The 14,867-nt window shown below is 35.4% G+C and overlaps 1 protein-coding gene across 1 annotated transcript; it reads left to right on the top strand.

The window, feature by feature from the left end:
• Positions 1-690: 690 nt before the first annotated feature.
• Positions 691-14,557, top strand: LOC306846565 (leucine-rich repeat and coiled-coil domain-containing protein 1-like). The gene is made up of 20 exons (XM_079380026.1): positions 691-803; positions 1,312-1,372; positions 1,478-1,683; positions 1,865-1,930; positions 2,807-2,974; positions 3,126-3,295; positions 3,434-3,583; positions 3,718-3,917; positions 8,931-9,105; positions 9,197-9,345; positions 10,496-10,700; positions 11,125-11,264; positions 11,394-11,595; positions 12,345-12,530; positions 12,677-12,851; positions 12,931-13,094; positions 13,327-13,535; positions 13,698-13,835; positions 13,925-14,060; positions 14,268-14,557. The coding sequence occupies exons 2-20, from the start codon at positions 1,329-1,331 to the stop codon at positions 14,376-14,378; spliced, it is 2,994 nt and encodes a 997-aa protein (XP_079236152.1). The 5' UTR covers positions 691-803; positions 1,312-1,328; the 3' UTR covers positions 14,379-14,557.
• Positions 14,558-14,867: the final 310 nt, after the last annotated feature.

The following is a 14,867-nucleotide window of genomic DNA, read 5'->3' on the forward strand; positions in this document are numbered from 1 at the left end:
GGTGTGAAAGGAAATGAGGAGGCCGATCATCTGGATAAACAGGCATTAAATCATTCTCAAATAGACATTGAAGTGACATTAAAACAGAAATAAAAGGGATAATAGCGAAAGAAGTACACGAAATATGGCAGAATGAATGGAAAAAGGGCGCAAAAGGTATACATTTATACTGTATACAAGAGAAAGTTGGTTCAGAGAGAAGAAGATTTGGAAACAGGAAAGAGGACGTTTTAATAACAAGAATGCGCATTGGACATTGTTTATTAAATCAATGCTTATATAGAATAGGAAAACATGAGAATGGAAATTGTGACAAATGTGGGTTAACAGAAGATGTAGAACATGTACTGATAAAATGTGAGGCTTATGAAAGAGAACGTTTCCAACTAAGTCAAGCTTTAAGATATTTGGAAATAAATGATTTGTCAAGCCCGGTTTTGTTAGGTGATTGACATAATCAATCAAGAATATATCGCGAATTAGTTGTTTATTTAAAGGAAACAGGATTGATTAACAAGATATAGGATACCGGTATTTCTCTTGTTTTTTTTAATAAGTAGCCTTTTGTTTCTAAACTTTCTATTCATTTTGCGCTTCACACTCCTTTCCAGTAGGTGGCGGGAATGCAGCTTTTTACGTTGGTTTGCCAACCGCCATTAAATCCTAAAAGAAGAAGAAGAAGAAGACTTCGCACTCGGCCGGAAGTAGGAATTAGTAAGCGGGACTTTTAATTTCTGCAGCGGTAAAAATATAATGGCAATCTTTGAATCCTTCGCAGGCAGTTAAAGTTTACTACAAGTCAGGTAGGTAATTATAACATACATACATATTATTTATAGTGTAAAGAAAGAGGAAGTTATCGTGAAATCAACAAAAAATAATCAAAGGCTATCAGAAGAACTGACTAACGTCACATCACTTTGCATTTGAAATGAAAGCTATATTAAAGCTTTACCTAGCAATAGTTGTATACAACCCTGGCAGCTCTGCATATCTTTTAATAGAAGAGCTGGCCTGTGATTAACGTAAATTATATTACATAATCAGTCTGGGCTTTGTTTACATCGTGTGTTGTGTTGTCAAGTGTCTAAAACTTAACTTCTGTCACTTCGTCGCCTTAGTTCTTATTATCGGAATTAAAAGACCCAATTTAAAAGTTACTTTAGCAGCAATGTAAATAAACGTCTAGCTGTGTGAAACAGTAACACGTTATGTTGTTGTTAACATATTGTTGTTACTTATTGAGTCATGCAACACCCCAGAGGCCTGCGGGTTATTGTGGGCAGGTTGATAACAGAAACTTGTTCTCAGTGTGTCTGTAGCAGGTCATGGCTGTTGGAGAGCTCTGTCTAATTGATAAGGATATTTCAAGGTCAGTTTAACCCATTGTCCAGTTTTACAGCAGAAGTGCCTGTTAACAGACTGTATTTTAAGTACAGTGTGTGACTGTGACTTCACTGAAGAGTTTCATTTTTAGTCTACTAGAGGTCCCCCTGAATCCCAGTATTTCATCTCTGAATCTTCACTGTAATCGCCTCGCTAAGATTGAGGGCTTGACGACAGCATGGCACATAAGACATCTGGACCTGTCATCCAATCACATCTGTCATATAGAGGGATTAGCTTCCCTGTCCTCACTGTGCACCTTAAACCTGTCCTGCAACTTAATCACCAAAGTAGAAGGTAAAGCTCACTTTTTTAGGGCAGAAAATGTGGTAAATGTTTGTAATGCCCTGTAGTATAATTTTAATGGTAAAATGAACGCGTGTCTGTTTTCAATTTGGTCTTAAACAGTTCCTTCTTGTTATTACTTCTAATTGGGTGTCTTTGGTTTGTAATCTGTCAATACATGGATTTCTTTCAGGACTTAATGGACTAACAAGTCTCACAAGACTGAATTTGGCCTACAATCAAATAAATGACCTAACTGGTAGGTTAGTTTGCATTCCCATCAGTGTTAATTCTTGAGTAGTTTGTTTTTGCTCTCTGAATTATTCAACATTCAAGATAAGAAATGCCACTAACATTAAAAAGTCTGGGGTTGGTAATTTTTTTTTTATATAAAAAGAAGCCTCTTATGTTTACCAAAGCTTCATTTATTTGATCAGAAAAACAACTTTCAGATAAAGGATCCACACTCACTATATCTTCTTAATGACTTGTAATTTATTTTTATTGTGCTACAGAGCAATCAACAATTAAATGTTTCGCCAACAAGCCTTCTTCAGTGAAACATACATTTCCCACATTTTTTTTTAAATCTGAATTTTTCAGAATATTATTAAAATTTAAAATAATTTTATTTTGATATATATAATTATTGACTATAATATAAGTATTTCTATTTTAAAATATTTTCAAATGTAATTCAAAGCAAAAGTTGATTTTTTTTTTTTTTTTTGTCAGCCATTACTCCACTCTTCAGTGTCACATGATCCTTCAGAAAATCACTCTAATGTGCTGATTTGGTGCTCAATAAACATTTCTTACTATCAATGTTGAAAACAGTTATGCGGCGTAATTTTTATGAAAACCATAATACATTTTTTTTTAGGATTTGTTGATGAGAGAATTCAAAAGAACAGTGTTTAATCGAAATGGAACTATGTAAAATTCTTGACACATTTTACCAGTGCATCCCTGCTGAATAAAGTATTAAAAGTATTAATATAAATATATTTATTATAAATATAATAAAAGTATTAATTTTTAATTTAATTTATTATTATTGAACCCCCAAATTTTGAACAATAGTGTAGATCACAGTTGGACAACTGTGTATTCACTCACTGCTCTATGCTTTCAGGTCTCTTGTATCTTCATGGAACAGAGTACAAACTAAAGTACCTGCAGCTCCACAGCAATCGTTTGGATAGCATGAACCACCTGCTGCAGTGCATGGTGGGACTGCAGAATCTGAAAGATGTTACTCTTAGCAAGGATGGTGCACAGAATCCAGTCTGCTCACTGCCAGGTTTGTAGGAAAAAAACCCTGAAGGAAAATCAAGAATTTTTTTTTCATACAAGCAAACTGGTGTGGAAAATCTGAAATGGCCTAAAAGGACCAAAAAGAATATATAAGATTTATACATTTTTTCACTAGTATGTTCTTCCTTTGTTTGTAGGCTATAGAGAGATGGTTCTTCAGTCTCTGCATCAAGTCACTACACTAGATGGAGTAGATCGCATAGGAAATCCATCTTCTTTAGCAGAGGACAGTCCTATGGATGTTCCTGGTCTTGAGGACTTTCTTGAGTTTTTAATTTCATCAGACGCTAGTGTTAATGGAGAACTGGTAAACTATTTTAATGATCCTGTTTATTTTCTCAAGATCCTCAGATACTTATCTGCTTTTAGACTGAGAATGACATTTGAATCTTCTTGAAGTGGTTATGAGACATGTTTATGTTCAATGTGTTTTTTTGTTATGAAGGCAAAGTTAGATTCTCCTCTCACTACTCCGCGGATCGATGAAGTCCTGACCCAGTTTCGACAACGAGGTGGAAAACCAACTGCAGAAAATCAAGAAAATGAGCAGCGAATTAAAAAACTAGAGCAGCAGGTTTCCCATCTCATTCAGAAGGTAAAGAAATGGAAAATTGATTACTACATTTCAGTTACTATTAATTTAATCATTAATGGTCACTAATTCATAAAAATAGCACGTTTCCAAAGTTTATGAAATTGCATTATTCTAAATTGTACATTTGAATTTAGGTCCCTACAGGGGATGGCTTTAAAACAAACAGCACTGTACCTTCTGTGATACATAAAGCAAAAAGAGACACCGATCAGACATCAGAGAGTGAATGTGACAGTGCAAAAGAGAACCAACGGCATTCCAGAATCCTGTTTAATCCCAGAGGCTCTTCAGGGAAAAAACTGACAAAGGACAACAAACCCAAACAATCTGACTGGTGAAGTAACTTGTACACATTCATATTTATAAATGCATTTTGTCTCAAACTGAATTTCAAGTGCTTATTGAGAATTTGGATGCAAGTTGCACAAACACATCTCATTACAGTTTACTGGATTTGATTAATAATGTAATTTGCTCCAGCACAGTGCTTGCATTGTGTTTTGAGAGGTTGCAAAATATTTACTTGACGCATTCTTCCTCAGTACTCTCTTTTTTTTGTAAATCTAACTTAATAAGGTTCAGAATCATAGAAAAGCGCCGCACTTTAGACAAAGGCTTTGCAGTAGTTCAGTAATCAGGGCAGTTTATAAATTGTCCTTGCTCCTCCTTAAAATTGCTTGTACACATGAATGATTACACTGTCACTAAATTCAGTTTATTTAACTTAATCAAAACTTAAGCTGCAATAACATGGAGCTTTAGAGAGAGCTACTATTGAGAAGTTACAGCAATAATCATTCAATACATACACTAATGTACCATTAAGTTAGCATATATGTGTGTGTATGTATATGTGTATATATATATATGTATGTATGTATGTATGTATATATATATATATGTATGTATATATATATATATATATATATATATGTATGTATGTATGTATGTATATATATATATATGTATGTATATATATATATGTGTGTGTGTGTATATATGTATGTATATATATGTATGTGTATATATATATATATGTATGTATGTATGTATATATATATGTATGTATATATATATATGTGTGTGTGTGTATATATGTATGTATATATGTATATATATGTATATGTGTATATATATGTGTGTATATACACACAACCCGAATTCTGGAAATGTTGGGACGTTTTTTACATTTTAATAAAATGAAAACTAAAAGACTTTCGAATCACATGAGCCAATATTTTATTCACAATAGAACATAGATAACATAACAAATGTTTAAATTGAGAAATTTTACAATTTTATGCACAAAATGAGCTAATTTCAAATTTGATGCCTGCTACAGGTCTCAAAAAAGTTGTTACGGGGGCAACAAATTTTGAAAAGATTCAGCTGGGAGAACATCTAGCTACTAATTAAGTTAATTGACATCAGGTCTGTAACATGATTAGCTATAAAAGGGATTTCTTAGGGCCTGTTTACACCTGGTCACTTCATGCATTTTCTCTGATCGGATATTGTTAAATATCTGTTATATCTGATTTGTTATATCTGATTTGTTAAAATGTTTCCATTTACACTTGGCCACATAAATGTGTCTTCGCAAAACGAATATAAATCCGTTCTTCAATTCCTGCGCTACATGCAAATTTAACGGAGTTCACGTAAATGAAACCAATACATATGCGCTGCATTTTATTAATTGTCAGCTAATTTCAATATCAGAGACCACAACAAGAGAGAGCGTGACATCAGCACTGGAAAGATAGGTTAGTCTCACTACTTTTAATGAAGATGATTGTGTGTTGAGCGTCTGCGACTTACTTTGTTTCATTCGCAGCAGATTGTGTGTCGGCTTGCTGAAGAGATACTCAGCTACTCATCTGCGGTGACGCTTGTTCCATTAGCGCTGTCATATCTGACTATGCCATGTAGCCTATAAAATGCTCTAATACATTTATTATTTTAATATTTTGGGAGGAGTAAAATTAGCATATGTGATTTCAACAACCAGATGCATTTACACTTGTCCAGTTTCGTCCTGAAGTGGTTTGAGCGATCGGATTTATATCCATCTCGAATGCGTTTCGGAGGGCATTTACACCTCGTCTTTTTCATGATCGGATAGCTATCCGCCGTGCCATCTGCAGATGCCAACTCTATCATGCAAAAAGGAAGCCATATGTGAACATGGTCCAGAAGCGCCATCGTGTCCTGTGGGCCAAGGCTCATTTAAAATGGACTGTTTCAAAGTGGAAAAGTGTTCTATGGTCAGATGAGTCCAAATTTGACATTATTATTAATGGCTAAAAAGGAGGGAGACCTTCTAGTGTGTTATCAGCATTCAGTTCAAAAGCCAGCATCTCTGATGGTATGGGGGTGCATATGATCTTTCATCTATAGAGGACATTTGGCACATCATTAAATGAAAAATACGACCACAAACTCAAGCAGCTGAAAACATATATCAGGCAAGAATGGGACCAAATTCCAACACTAAAACTCCAGAAATTCATAACCTCGATGCCCAGATGTCTTCAAAATGTTTTGAAAAGAAGAGATGCTACACCATAGTAAACATGCCACCGTCCCAACTATTTTGAGACTTGTAGTAGGCATCAAATTTAAAATGAGCTAATTTTGTGCATAAAATTTGTAAAATTTCTCAGTTAAACATTTATCTATGTTCCATTGTGAATACAATATTGTCTCATGTGATTTGAAATTCATTTAGTTTTAATTTTATTCAAATTTAAAAAACGTCCCAAAATCTCTGGAATTCAGTTTAGTCATGGCCAAAAATATCAGCATCCTTGGTAAATATGATCAAAGAAGGCTGTGAATATTAATCTGTATTGTTAATCCTTTTGATCTTTTATTGAAAAAAATCACAAAAATCTAACCTTTCATTGGATAATAAGAATTTAAAATGGAGGAAAATATCATTATGAAATAAATGTTTTTCTAAAATACACGTTGGACACAATTATTGGCACCCCTAGAAATTCTTAAAATAAGAGTAAAATATCCCAAGTATATAAGTATATTCCCATTCATATTCACAATTTTGAGCACTCCGGGGTGATTATGAACAAGAAAAAAAAAGGTCAAACAACACCTACATCACCACATGTTGTTTGGGAGGGTTTCAAGAAAAATTCTCCTAGCTCATCCAAAAACAAACTCCAGCATATTTAGTTATCGACTGGACACAGACACGACTGGAACTTCAAATGGGACTGGCTTTTATGGTCAGATGAAACTGAAAAATTAGCTTTTTAGCAGCAAACACTCAAGATGGGTTTGGTGAGCACAGGGATAAAAAGTACCCCATGTGTACAATGAAATATACTGCTGTATTTTTGATGTTGTGGGCCTATATTTCTGCTGGAGGTCCTGGACATCTTGTTTAGACACATGGTATCATGGATTCTATCAAATACCAACAGATAAAAAATCAATAAGTGACTGACTCTGTTAGAAATCTTATAATGGGTCATGTTTGGATCTTCCAACTGTACAATAATCCAAACACAAACCTCAAAAACAACACAAAAATGGGTCACTGAGCACAAAACCAAGCTTCTGCTATGGCCATTCCTGTCCTCTGACCGGAACCCTGTAGAAAATGAGTGAGGTGAACTGAAGAGAAGAAGCACCAACATAGAGCTGTGAATCTGAAGGATCTGGAGTGATTCTGGATGAAGGAATGGTCTCTGATCTCTTGTCAGGTGTTCTCTAACCTCATCAGGCATTATAGGAGAAAATTTAGAGCTGTTAAACTGGCAAATGGAGGTTTCAAAAAGGATTGAATAAAAGGGTGCCGTTAATTGTGGCCAATGTGTGTTAGAGAAAAACATTTATTTCATAATGATATTTCCCCCCATTTTAAATTCTTATTATCCAACGAAAGGTTAGATTTTTGTGATTTTAAAAAAATAAAAGATCAAAAGGATTAATAATGCCGATTAATTTTCACAGCCTTCTTTGTTCATATTTACCAAGGGTGCTGATATTTTTGGCCATGACTGTGTTTATAAGTATAACAGTGGTCTTGAATTTCCTCCATTTGTACACAATCTGTCTGACTGTGGATTTGTGGAGTCCAAACTCTTTAGAGATGGTTTTGTAACCTTTTCTAGACCGATGAGCAACATCAACTCTTTTTCCGTGATCCTGAGTAATCTCCTTTGTTCATGACATGATTCACTCCCACAAACATGATCAGACTTTTCTTTGAATAAAACAGGTCACGTACTGACATTTGATAGTCATTGCACTGACTGAAAACACCTCTGCACAAATGGACTCTAATTTCACCTTTAAATTAACTGCTAACTCCAAGAGATTCACATACTTTTGCCACTCACAGATATGCAATATTGGATCATTTTCCTGAATAAATAAATGACAAAGAAAATATTTTAGTCTCATTTGTTTGATTGGGATCTCTTTGTCTACTTTCAGGACATGTGCAAAAATCTGATTTATCTTATATATATATATATATATTCCAAAGTTACATAAATATTATATATATTATAATATATATCATAAATATTATATATATAATTTTTTTTTTTTTCTATAATAATTATGTACGTTTGGAATGACTAAGAATTTTTAATGTTCTTATTATACGCTTACCAAGGCTGCATTTATTTGATCAAAATACAGTAAAAACAGTACTATTTTGAAATATTATTCATATTTAAAAGAACCATTTTTAACATACTTTAATTTATTTCTGTGATGCCATAGCTTAATTTTCAGCATCTATTATTCCAGTCTTTCAGTAATCATTCTAATATGCTGATATGGTGCTCAAGAAACATTTCTTGTTATTACTTGTTATTATTCATCAAAAGTGGCAGTAAAGACATTTACAGTGTTATAAAAGATTTCAATCTCAAATAAATGCTTTTCCTTTGAACTTTCTTCAAAGACTTCACTTTTTTTCATCAAAGAATCATACAAATTTATCAAGGTTTCCACCAAAATATTAAGCAGCAAAAACTGTTTTCAACATTAATAATATAATAAGAGCCATCACTAATAACCGAGAAACCAATAATTCATAATAATTGAGCACTAAATCAGCATAGGAGATTGATTTATGAAGGATCATGTGATGCTGAAGACTGAAGAAATGACCGCTGAAGATTCAGCTTTGCCATCACAGGAATAAATTGCATTTTAAAATACATAAAAATAGAAAGCAGTTATTTTAAATTGTAATTATATTTAACACTATTCCTGTTTTAATTTATTTTAATATAAAATATATTGATTACATATTAAAGAACCTCACAGTCTTACTAGTCTGAAATGGCTTTTGCTTTCATTGCAGTGTGACAAATACACAAAAGCAGAGATCCACAAAGCAGGCTGTTGGCCCCCGTAGGAGGACATCAGTCCAGAGCTCTGGGTCTGTTGAATCTACAGAGTCAGTAAAAAAGGGCCCTAAAAGCATCAAAGCCAGTCCTAACAAAAGCTCAGCTCAAACTCAAGAGGAAACCTACAGGGTATGCAAACTACATTGCGCAGGTCCAACATTTCTCTTTATTAAGCTAAATGTAAATTTGCAAAGAGTAAAGCGCGTGTGTTTACATGCAGGCAATTGTGGAAGAGCGAGACCAGGAGCGGGAGCGGCGCTGGAAGGCAGAGCAGGCTGCAAAGAGACTTTCTGAACAGGTCAAGAACCTGCAGACTCGAGCCAGCGAGGAAAAGGACTTGCAAAGTTTTGCCTTACACACCACAGACAGGTGAGGGCATGTAGAGTCCTCTGTTAATATTAAGAAATATAGTTTTACTTTGTCTCTTTGTTCTGTTTTACTTTTACAATGAAACCAATGTGAATGAAATGAATGCAAATTGAGCAGCCTAATTAAGAGTCCTGCAGCTGAGAGTCAAATTAATATATATTTATATATTACCAACCAACACAATTAGCTGCAACATCTATTATCTCACTCATTCAAACACTCTCTTCCATCAAGGACACCTTAACAATCTCCAGCCATCCAAGTGTTTGGAGAGAATGTTTGGCTTGACGTATTGCACCTAATTGGTGTCAGCTCCAGCTGAAATGTTGGATCTGAATACACTTGAGTATAATTAAATTTTATTAGGAGTTTCCAGAGACCCTACTGCAGGGCCCTGTTATATGAAACTCTGCCTTCCCACCTGCACGGCAGTTTCTGTGGCGTGATGACGGCCCTGATATTGTGTTCTAATATTATAGCCCACGCGCTCCCCCTGGTGATAAATCGTAATTATAATGGAGATTAAAGTCATGGTGACAGGCACATGTCTGCTGCAGATCATCAATCAATCCTAATTGCCACCCCTGCAGCACTTTGCTGCTAATGACTCTCGCCTCACAGTCCAGTATCTGTTTTGTTAACTCTTCGTCTGCTGAGTATGTGTGAATGTAAATTAATGTAATAGTGTCATATATTAAGTTTAGTGTGTTATTCATTTATTATTATTGTGCAATGTATCGGAGATGTACCCGTGTGTAGCGGCAACATGTTGCACCTTGGTATCATTCAGATATTCTGTATTGTATTTGGTTTGAAAGGGTTTAGATTTTTTGAGTCATTTCCTTATTTTATCAGAGAATCCTGTTTTTTATTATTATTATTTTTTTTTATAGTTTTCAAAAAGCTGCACAGCTGTTTTCAACATTGACAATAATAAAAAATGTTACTTGAGCACCAAACTAAAATATTAGAATGATTTCTGAAGGATCGCACGATTCTAAAGGCTAGAATAATGGCTGCTCAAAATTCAGCATTGCCATCACAGGAATAAATTACATTTAAAAATTCTAATTCTCCAAAACATGGTGAAAGAAAAGGAATTTTCAAAGATATTGTGAAAAAGCAGCTCTAATCGGTCTTATTCCTTTAGGTTGAAGGAGTTGTTGTTAAAAGAGCGCTCTGATCGGGCAGCATTGCAGACTCGTTTGCAGGAGTTGGAGGAGAGATACAGGTCTGCGTTAGAACAGCTGGAGCAGGTGCACAAACGGGAAGACCAACACAAGAGGGTGCTGCGCAGTCTGGAGGACAGCATGACCAAAGCAGAGGCCCTCAGGGTCCAGCAGCGTGCAGAAGAGGTAGAACAGTTGCAGTCCATATCTTTAGTAGTGACGGATCCATAGCATGAACTGAATGTTCCAGTATGCTGTATAGAGTGGCACTGGTTCATATCTGAACCATACATCCAGTCTTCATTGATCTGACAAGAACTATTCCTTCTTGCAAGAATGCTTAGACAGTGAAATACTACTAGTCATCTAAAGGGCATTTTCTGTGGGATGGTTCCAGAAGCAGTTCCCAGATAAATATACAGGCATATGGCTGAATTGCAAACATGTTTCAATTTCTTTTTGACATTTGAATCCTTTGAATTGAGTTATAGGAATATTTACACCTGACCTTTTGCATGTGTTTGAACGGCTGCCATGAGAAAAACACTCTTCAAAATGAAATAGTTCTCTGTACAACATTAAAAGTGAATGACCTGCTATATTATTTCAGATGAAGAGGACTCAGGAGTTAGAGAATAAAGCATCTGCCTTAAAAAGGGAAGTTGAAATCCTCCGCGCATCAGCTCGACAGCACAAAGAGAAGATGCAGCAGTTGCATGAACTGTTGGCTTCTAGAGAGGAGATGCACAGGTACACAAGCACCACATGGAATCATGTCATGATCATTTTATACAAAGAGTGACTGCTTGAAAATGGTTCTGTTTACAAACAGGAAATTTCAACTGTTTCATCTTGCACCTGTTTGACTTTGTGGGACAGGAAAGAGCTTGCAACGCGGCTACTTCCTGGTGGAACTGAGTTTAAGGAGGCTGTAGCCAAAGAGGTGGTGGCAACAGAGCAGAGATTTTCTCAGAAACAGACTGATTTGGAACAGAAGATCTCTGATGCTAGGACACAGTATGCTGCTCTAGAGGATGAATTTCGGCTGGCTCTCACCATTGAGGCAAAGCGTTTCTCAGAGGTAAATTTAAATTCCGAGATCATTTTTAGTCTGAACAAAATAAAGAAAGATCTACAGTTTTGTTTGGATCGATGCTAAATTTGAACCCACTGGGGAGAACATGGTTCTTATTTGAAAAACTATTTTTAGAAAAATATGTCAGTCCTGAGGAAACAGAGAAAAACAGTACTGTGCAGTATTTAAAATCAGTACTGTTTCAGTATTATGTATGTACCATTTATAGCTTTTAGTAATATTTTGAATAAGCTTTAATTTTTATATATTTATATTGTTATATATTTTTACATTTTATTTTGTATGTTTTTTTGTCTTTTTTTTTTTTTTTTTATATTTCGGAATAGTTTTAATTTATTTTTATTTCCGTTAGTAAGTTTAGTGCTTCAATTTAAACTTATTTAACTTTTTTTTTTTTTTATCTAATATTTATATTTTATTTCAGCTTTAATTTAAAAAATGTTCAATAGTTTTAGTTAAGAATGCTGCCTAAAATGTCAGAAATTTTAATGACACAAGACTAGGGCTGTGCAATTAATCGCCTTCGATTTATGAACACGAAATTACTCTGTAGTAATTCCCGCTCCATTTGAAAGCAGGTGATGGCGATTAACTACTAATCAAGAAACCGGTTTTACTGACTAGATGTGCTTGATAATCGAATTCGATTAATTGCACAGCCCTACACAAAACCCAGATTTTTCTGACTGGTTACCCTTAAACAGTGTGCGTGTGTGTGTGTTTGTGATTTGTAGGTAAAGGAAGGGTTTGATCAGGTATCTGCTGAACTCCTAGATGTGAAGTCAAGTCTCAACCAGTCTCAGCAGAAAGAGAAGCAGTCAGCCTCTTTGGTGCAGGAGCTCACAGCTATGGTGAAAGAACAGAAAACGCGCATTGCTGAGCTCCTCAAAGCCAAGCGAGAAGCCGCCGCTGAGTTCAAGGTATGACCAAAAGATTTTACTAACAAAAATGTTCTTGATTTTGTTGTGTCCTTTGCAGATTTTTGTCAAATCATCACATATCAAATTTCGATCACTTTTTAAGTAATGCTTTATAAATAACATTATGCTCTGTTTTGGTATGCTAGACCCGTGTACAGTCATTGGAATCCAGGTTAGAGGAAGATAAACGGCTTAACCTACAGGTGGAGCTACTGAAAAAGGACAAGTCCAAGCTGCTCTCCCAGCTTACTGCTCAAGAGTCTGTCATAGATGGACTACGGGCAGAGAGGAAGATCTGGGGCCAAGAACTTGCACAGCAAGGTACTTCAGTAACTTCAAGAAAACTTTAAGAAAGTATAACCCAGACATAGCTCATTTTTGTATTTGTCCATTTATTTAGGTGCATCCTTAGCACAGGACCGTGGTCGACTGGAGGCCAGAATTGAGGTTTTGTTAGGCGAACTGGAATCGCAGAAGAAGCAGAACGAGAGAAACAATGATGCACTCAGGATTAAAGCTAAGATTGTTGATGACCAGACAGAGACTATTCGTAAACTAAAAGAGGTAAAGTCCTACTCACTCAAAAAACAACAACTATAAGCTAAGATATGAATTAGATCAAATAAGATAAATTGGATATTTATTGTGGTTCAAATCTATCAAAATATGTGATTTACATCTGCTAATTTAATGCATTTAAGTACAAAATAAAATGGTCTAAGAGAAAAATCTCATGTGTAATAAGTGTCAGTTTTCATTGCCTGGCTCACTTTTCTCTGACATATTGCTTCTATAGGCATTGCTGGAGCGAGATGAGCAGATACGTAAACTTCGTGACGAGACTGTGCAGGACCAGCGAAAGCTGAAGCAGCAGCTGGAGGAGGAGATGGCCTCTGCAGTGGAGCTCAGAGACACCATGGAGCAGCTCAGTATCAGGAAGGAGGAGCTGAAACAACAGCTCCTTGATAAGGAGGTGGAGCTTGATGAAGTTAAAGAGACTTACAGGTATGGAATAACACTGATTAAACGCAAACATCTCATGGTTCCAAGATTTCACCCAAACTTACTGATTATGGACAGTATGCCATTGTTTGAAAGGATGTATGCTGATGTCTCCCACCATCACACAGTTGCTTAGTAATATGTTAAATATTTTAAATTTTGCAGGGCCTCAAGTAAAAAATGGCAGGAAAAGGCAGAACTGTTGAACAGGCTTGAAAGCCAGGTGAAGCGAATGAAGGAGGGTTTTGATTCCAAAGAGAAAGCACTGATAGAGGAAAAAGACAAGGCTTTACAAGCACACCGGTATGGGATGGGCAGCAGGCCCTAATTTGGCCAATGAAGTATATACAGTAGCATACATTTAAAAATTTTGTAAAAAAAATTTTTATTAGAGCGGCAGTGGAGAAGCTTCACAGTGTGGATGATGCCTTCCGTAGACAACTGGAATCTCTGCAAGCTTCCCATCAGGCTGAAATACTTCGTCTTGTGAATGACAAACAGAAACAAATAGAAAAGGCCAATCAGAAGGTATTACTGCCACTAAAGTATTTATTTATATGTATTGATTCACTGTATTGTCATTCATATTGTTGGCACATGCAGGCAAACTGCTAGACTAAAGTGAGCAGACTCTAGAATGAGTTGTTTTTCATTTAATGTCTTGATGAATTGGATGATTGACTGGGAGACTGCTTTCTCAAGAACATTTATTTGTTTATTTATTTTTAACCACAGGTGCTCCAGGTGGAGGAGGAAATGCGTCAGCTGCTTGAGGAAACTGAGAGTAATAAAAGGGTAATGGAGGAGAAAATGAGACGCCTCACACAAGTGCTGAAAGCCTTCTAACCTCCTATCCGTCACAAACCAAAGACGAAAACTTGGAAGATGCCTTTTTCAAGACTTAAGTCACTGTCTCTCAGGCTGGCTGAGAACATATCCTGAAATTATTGTACTTCTGAGTGTCTAGCCTACTGTATTGCCTACTGTTTTTTGGCTTTATGCTTTAAATTCTATAGAAAATCGTCAAAACTGTGAAACTTCTTTTTTTTTATCACACACACACACACACACACATATATATATATATATATATATATATATATATATATATATATATATATATATATCTTCTAAAACTTTTGTACCTTGAGCATACAGCATTATATACTGCTATTTTTTATATACTACAGGCCTTTTGTTTAAATTGTATAATTAAATTATAATATCCTTGTTACGCTGTTTGTTGTGTAATTTTGGAGGATTAAATTAAATTTTAAAAGTGTGTCGAATTCTCAAAGCATTTCAGTTGAATGTACCTCTGTTCGAAGTCGAACG

The sequence above is a fragment of the Barbus barbus genome (assembly GCF_936440315.1).
Source record: "Barbus barbus genome assembly, chromosome: 26".
In the NCBI taxonomy this organism is placed as follows: domain Eukaryota; kingdom Metazoa; phylum Chordata; class Actinopteri; order Cypriniformes; family Cyprinidae; genus Barbus; species Barbus barbus.

Bases quoted from the DNA above. Each gene is read 5' to 3' on its own strand.
- LOC306846565 (XM_079380026.1), top strand. From the start codon at position 1,329: ATGGCTGTTGGAGAGCTCTGTCTAATTGATAAGGATATTTCAAG. The intron at 9,106-9,196 runs GTATGCAAACTA...GTTTACATGCAG, and splicing joins CTCAAGAGGAAACCTACAGG to GCAATTGTGGAAGAGCGAGA. The intron at 14,061-14,267 runs GTATTACTGCCA...TTTTAACCACAG, and splicing joins TAGAAAAGGCCAATCAGAAG to GTGCTCCAGGTGGAGGAGGA.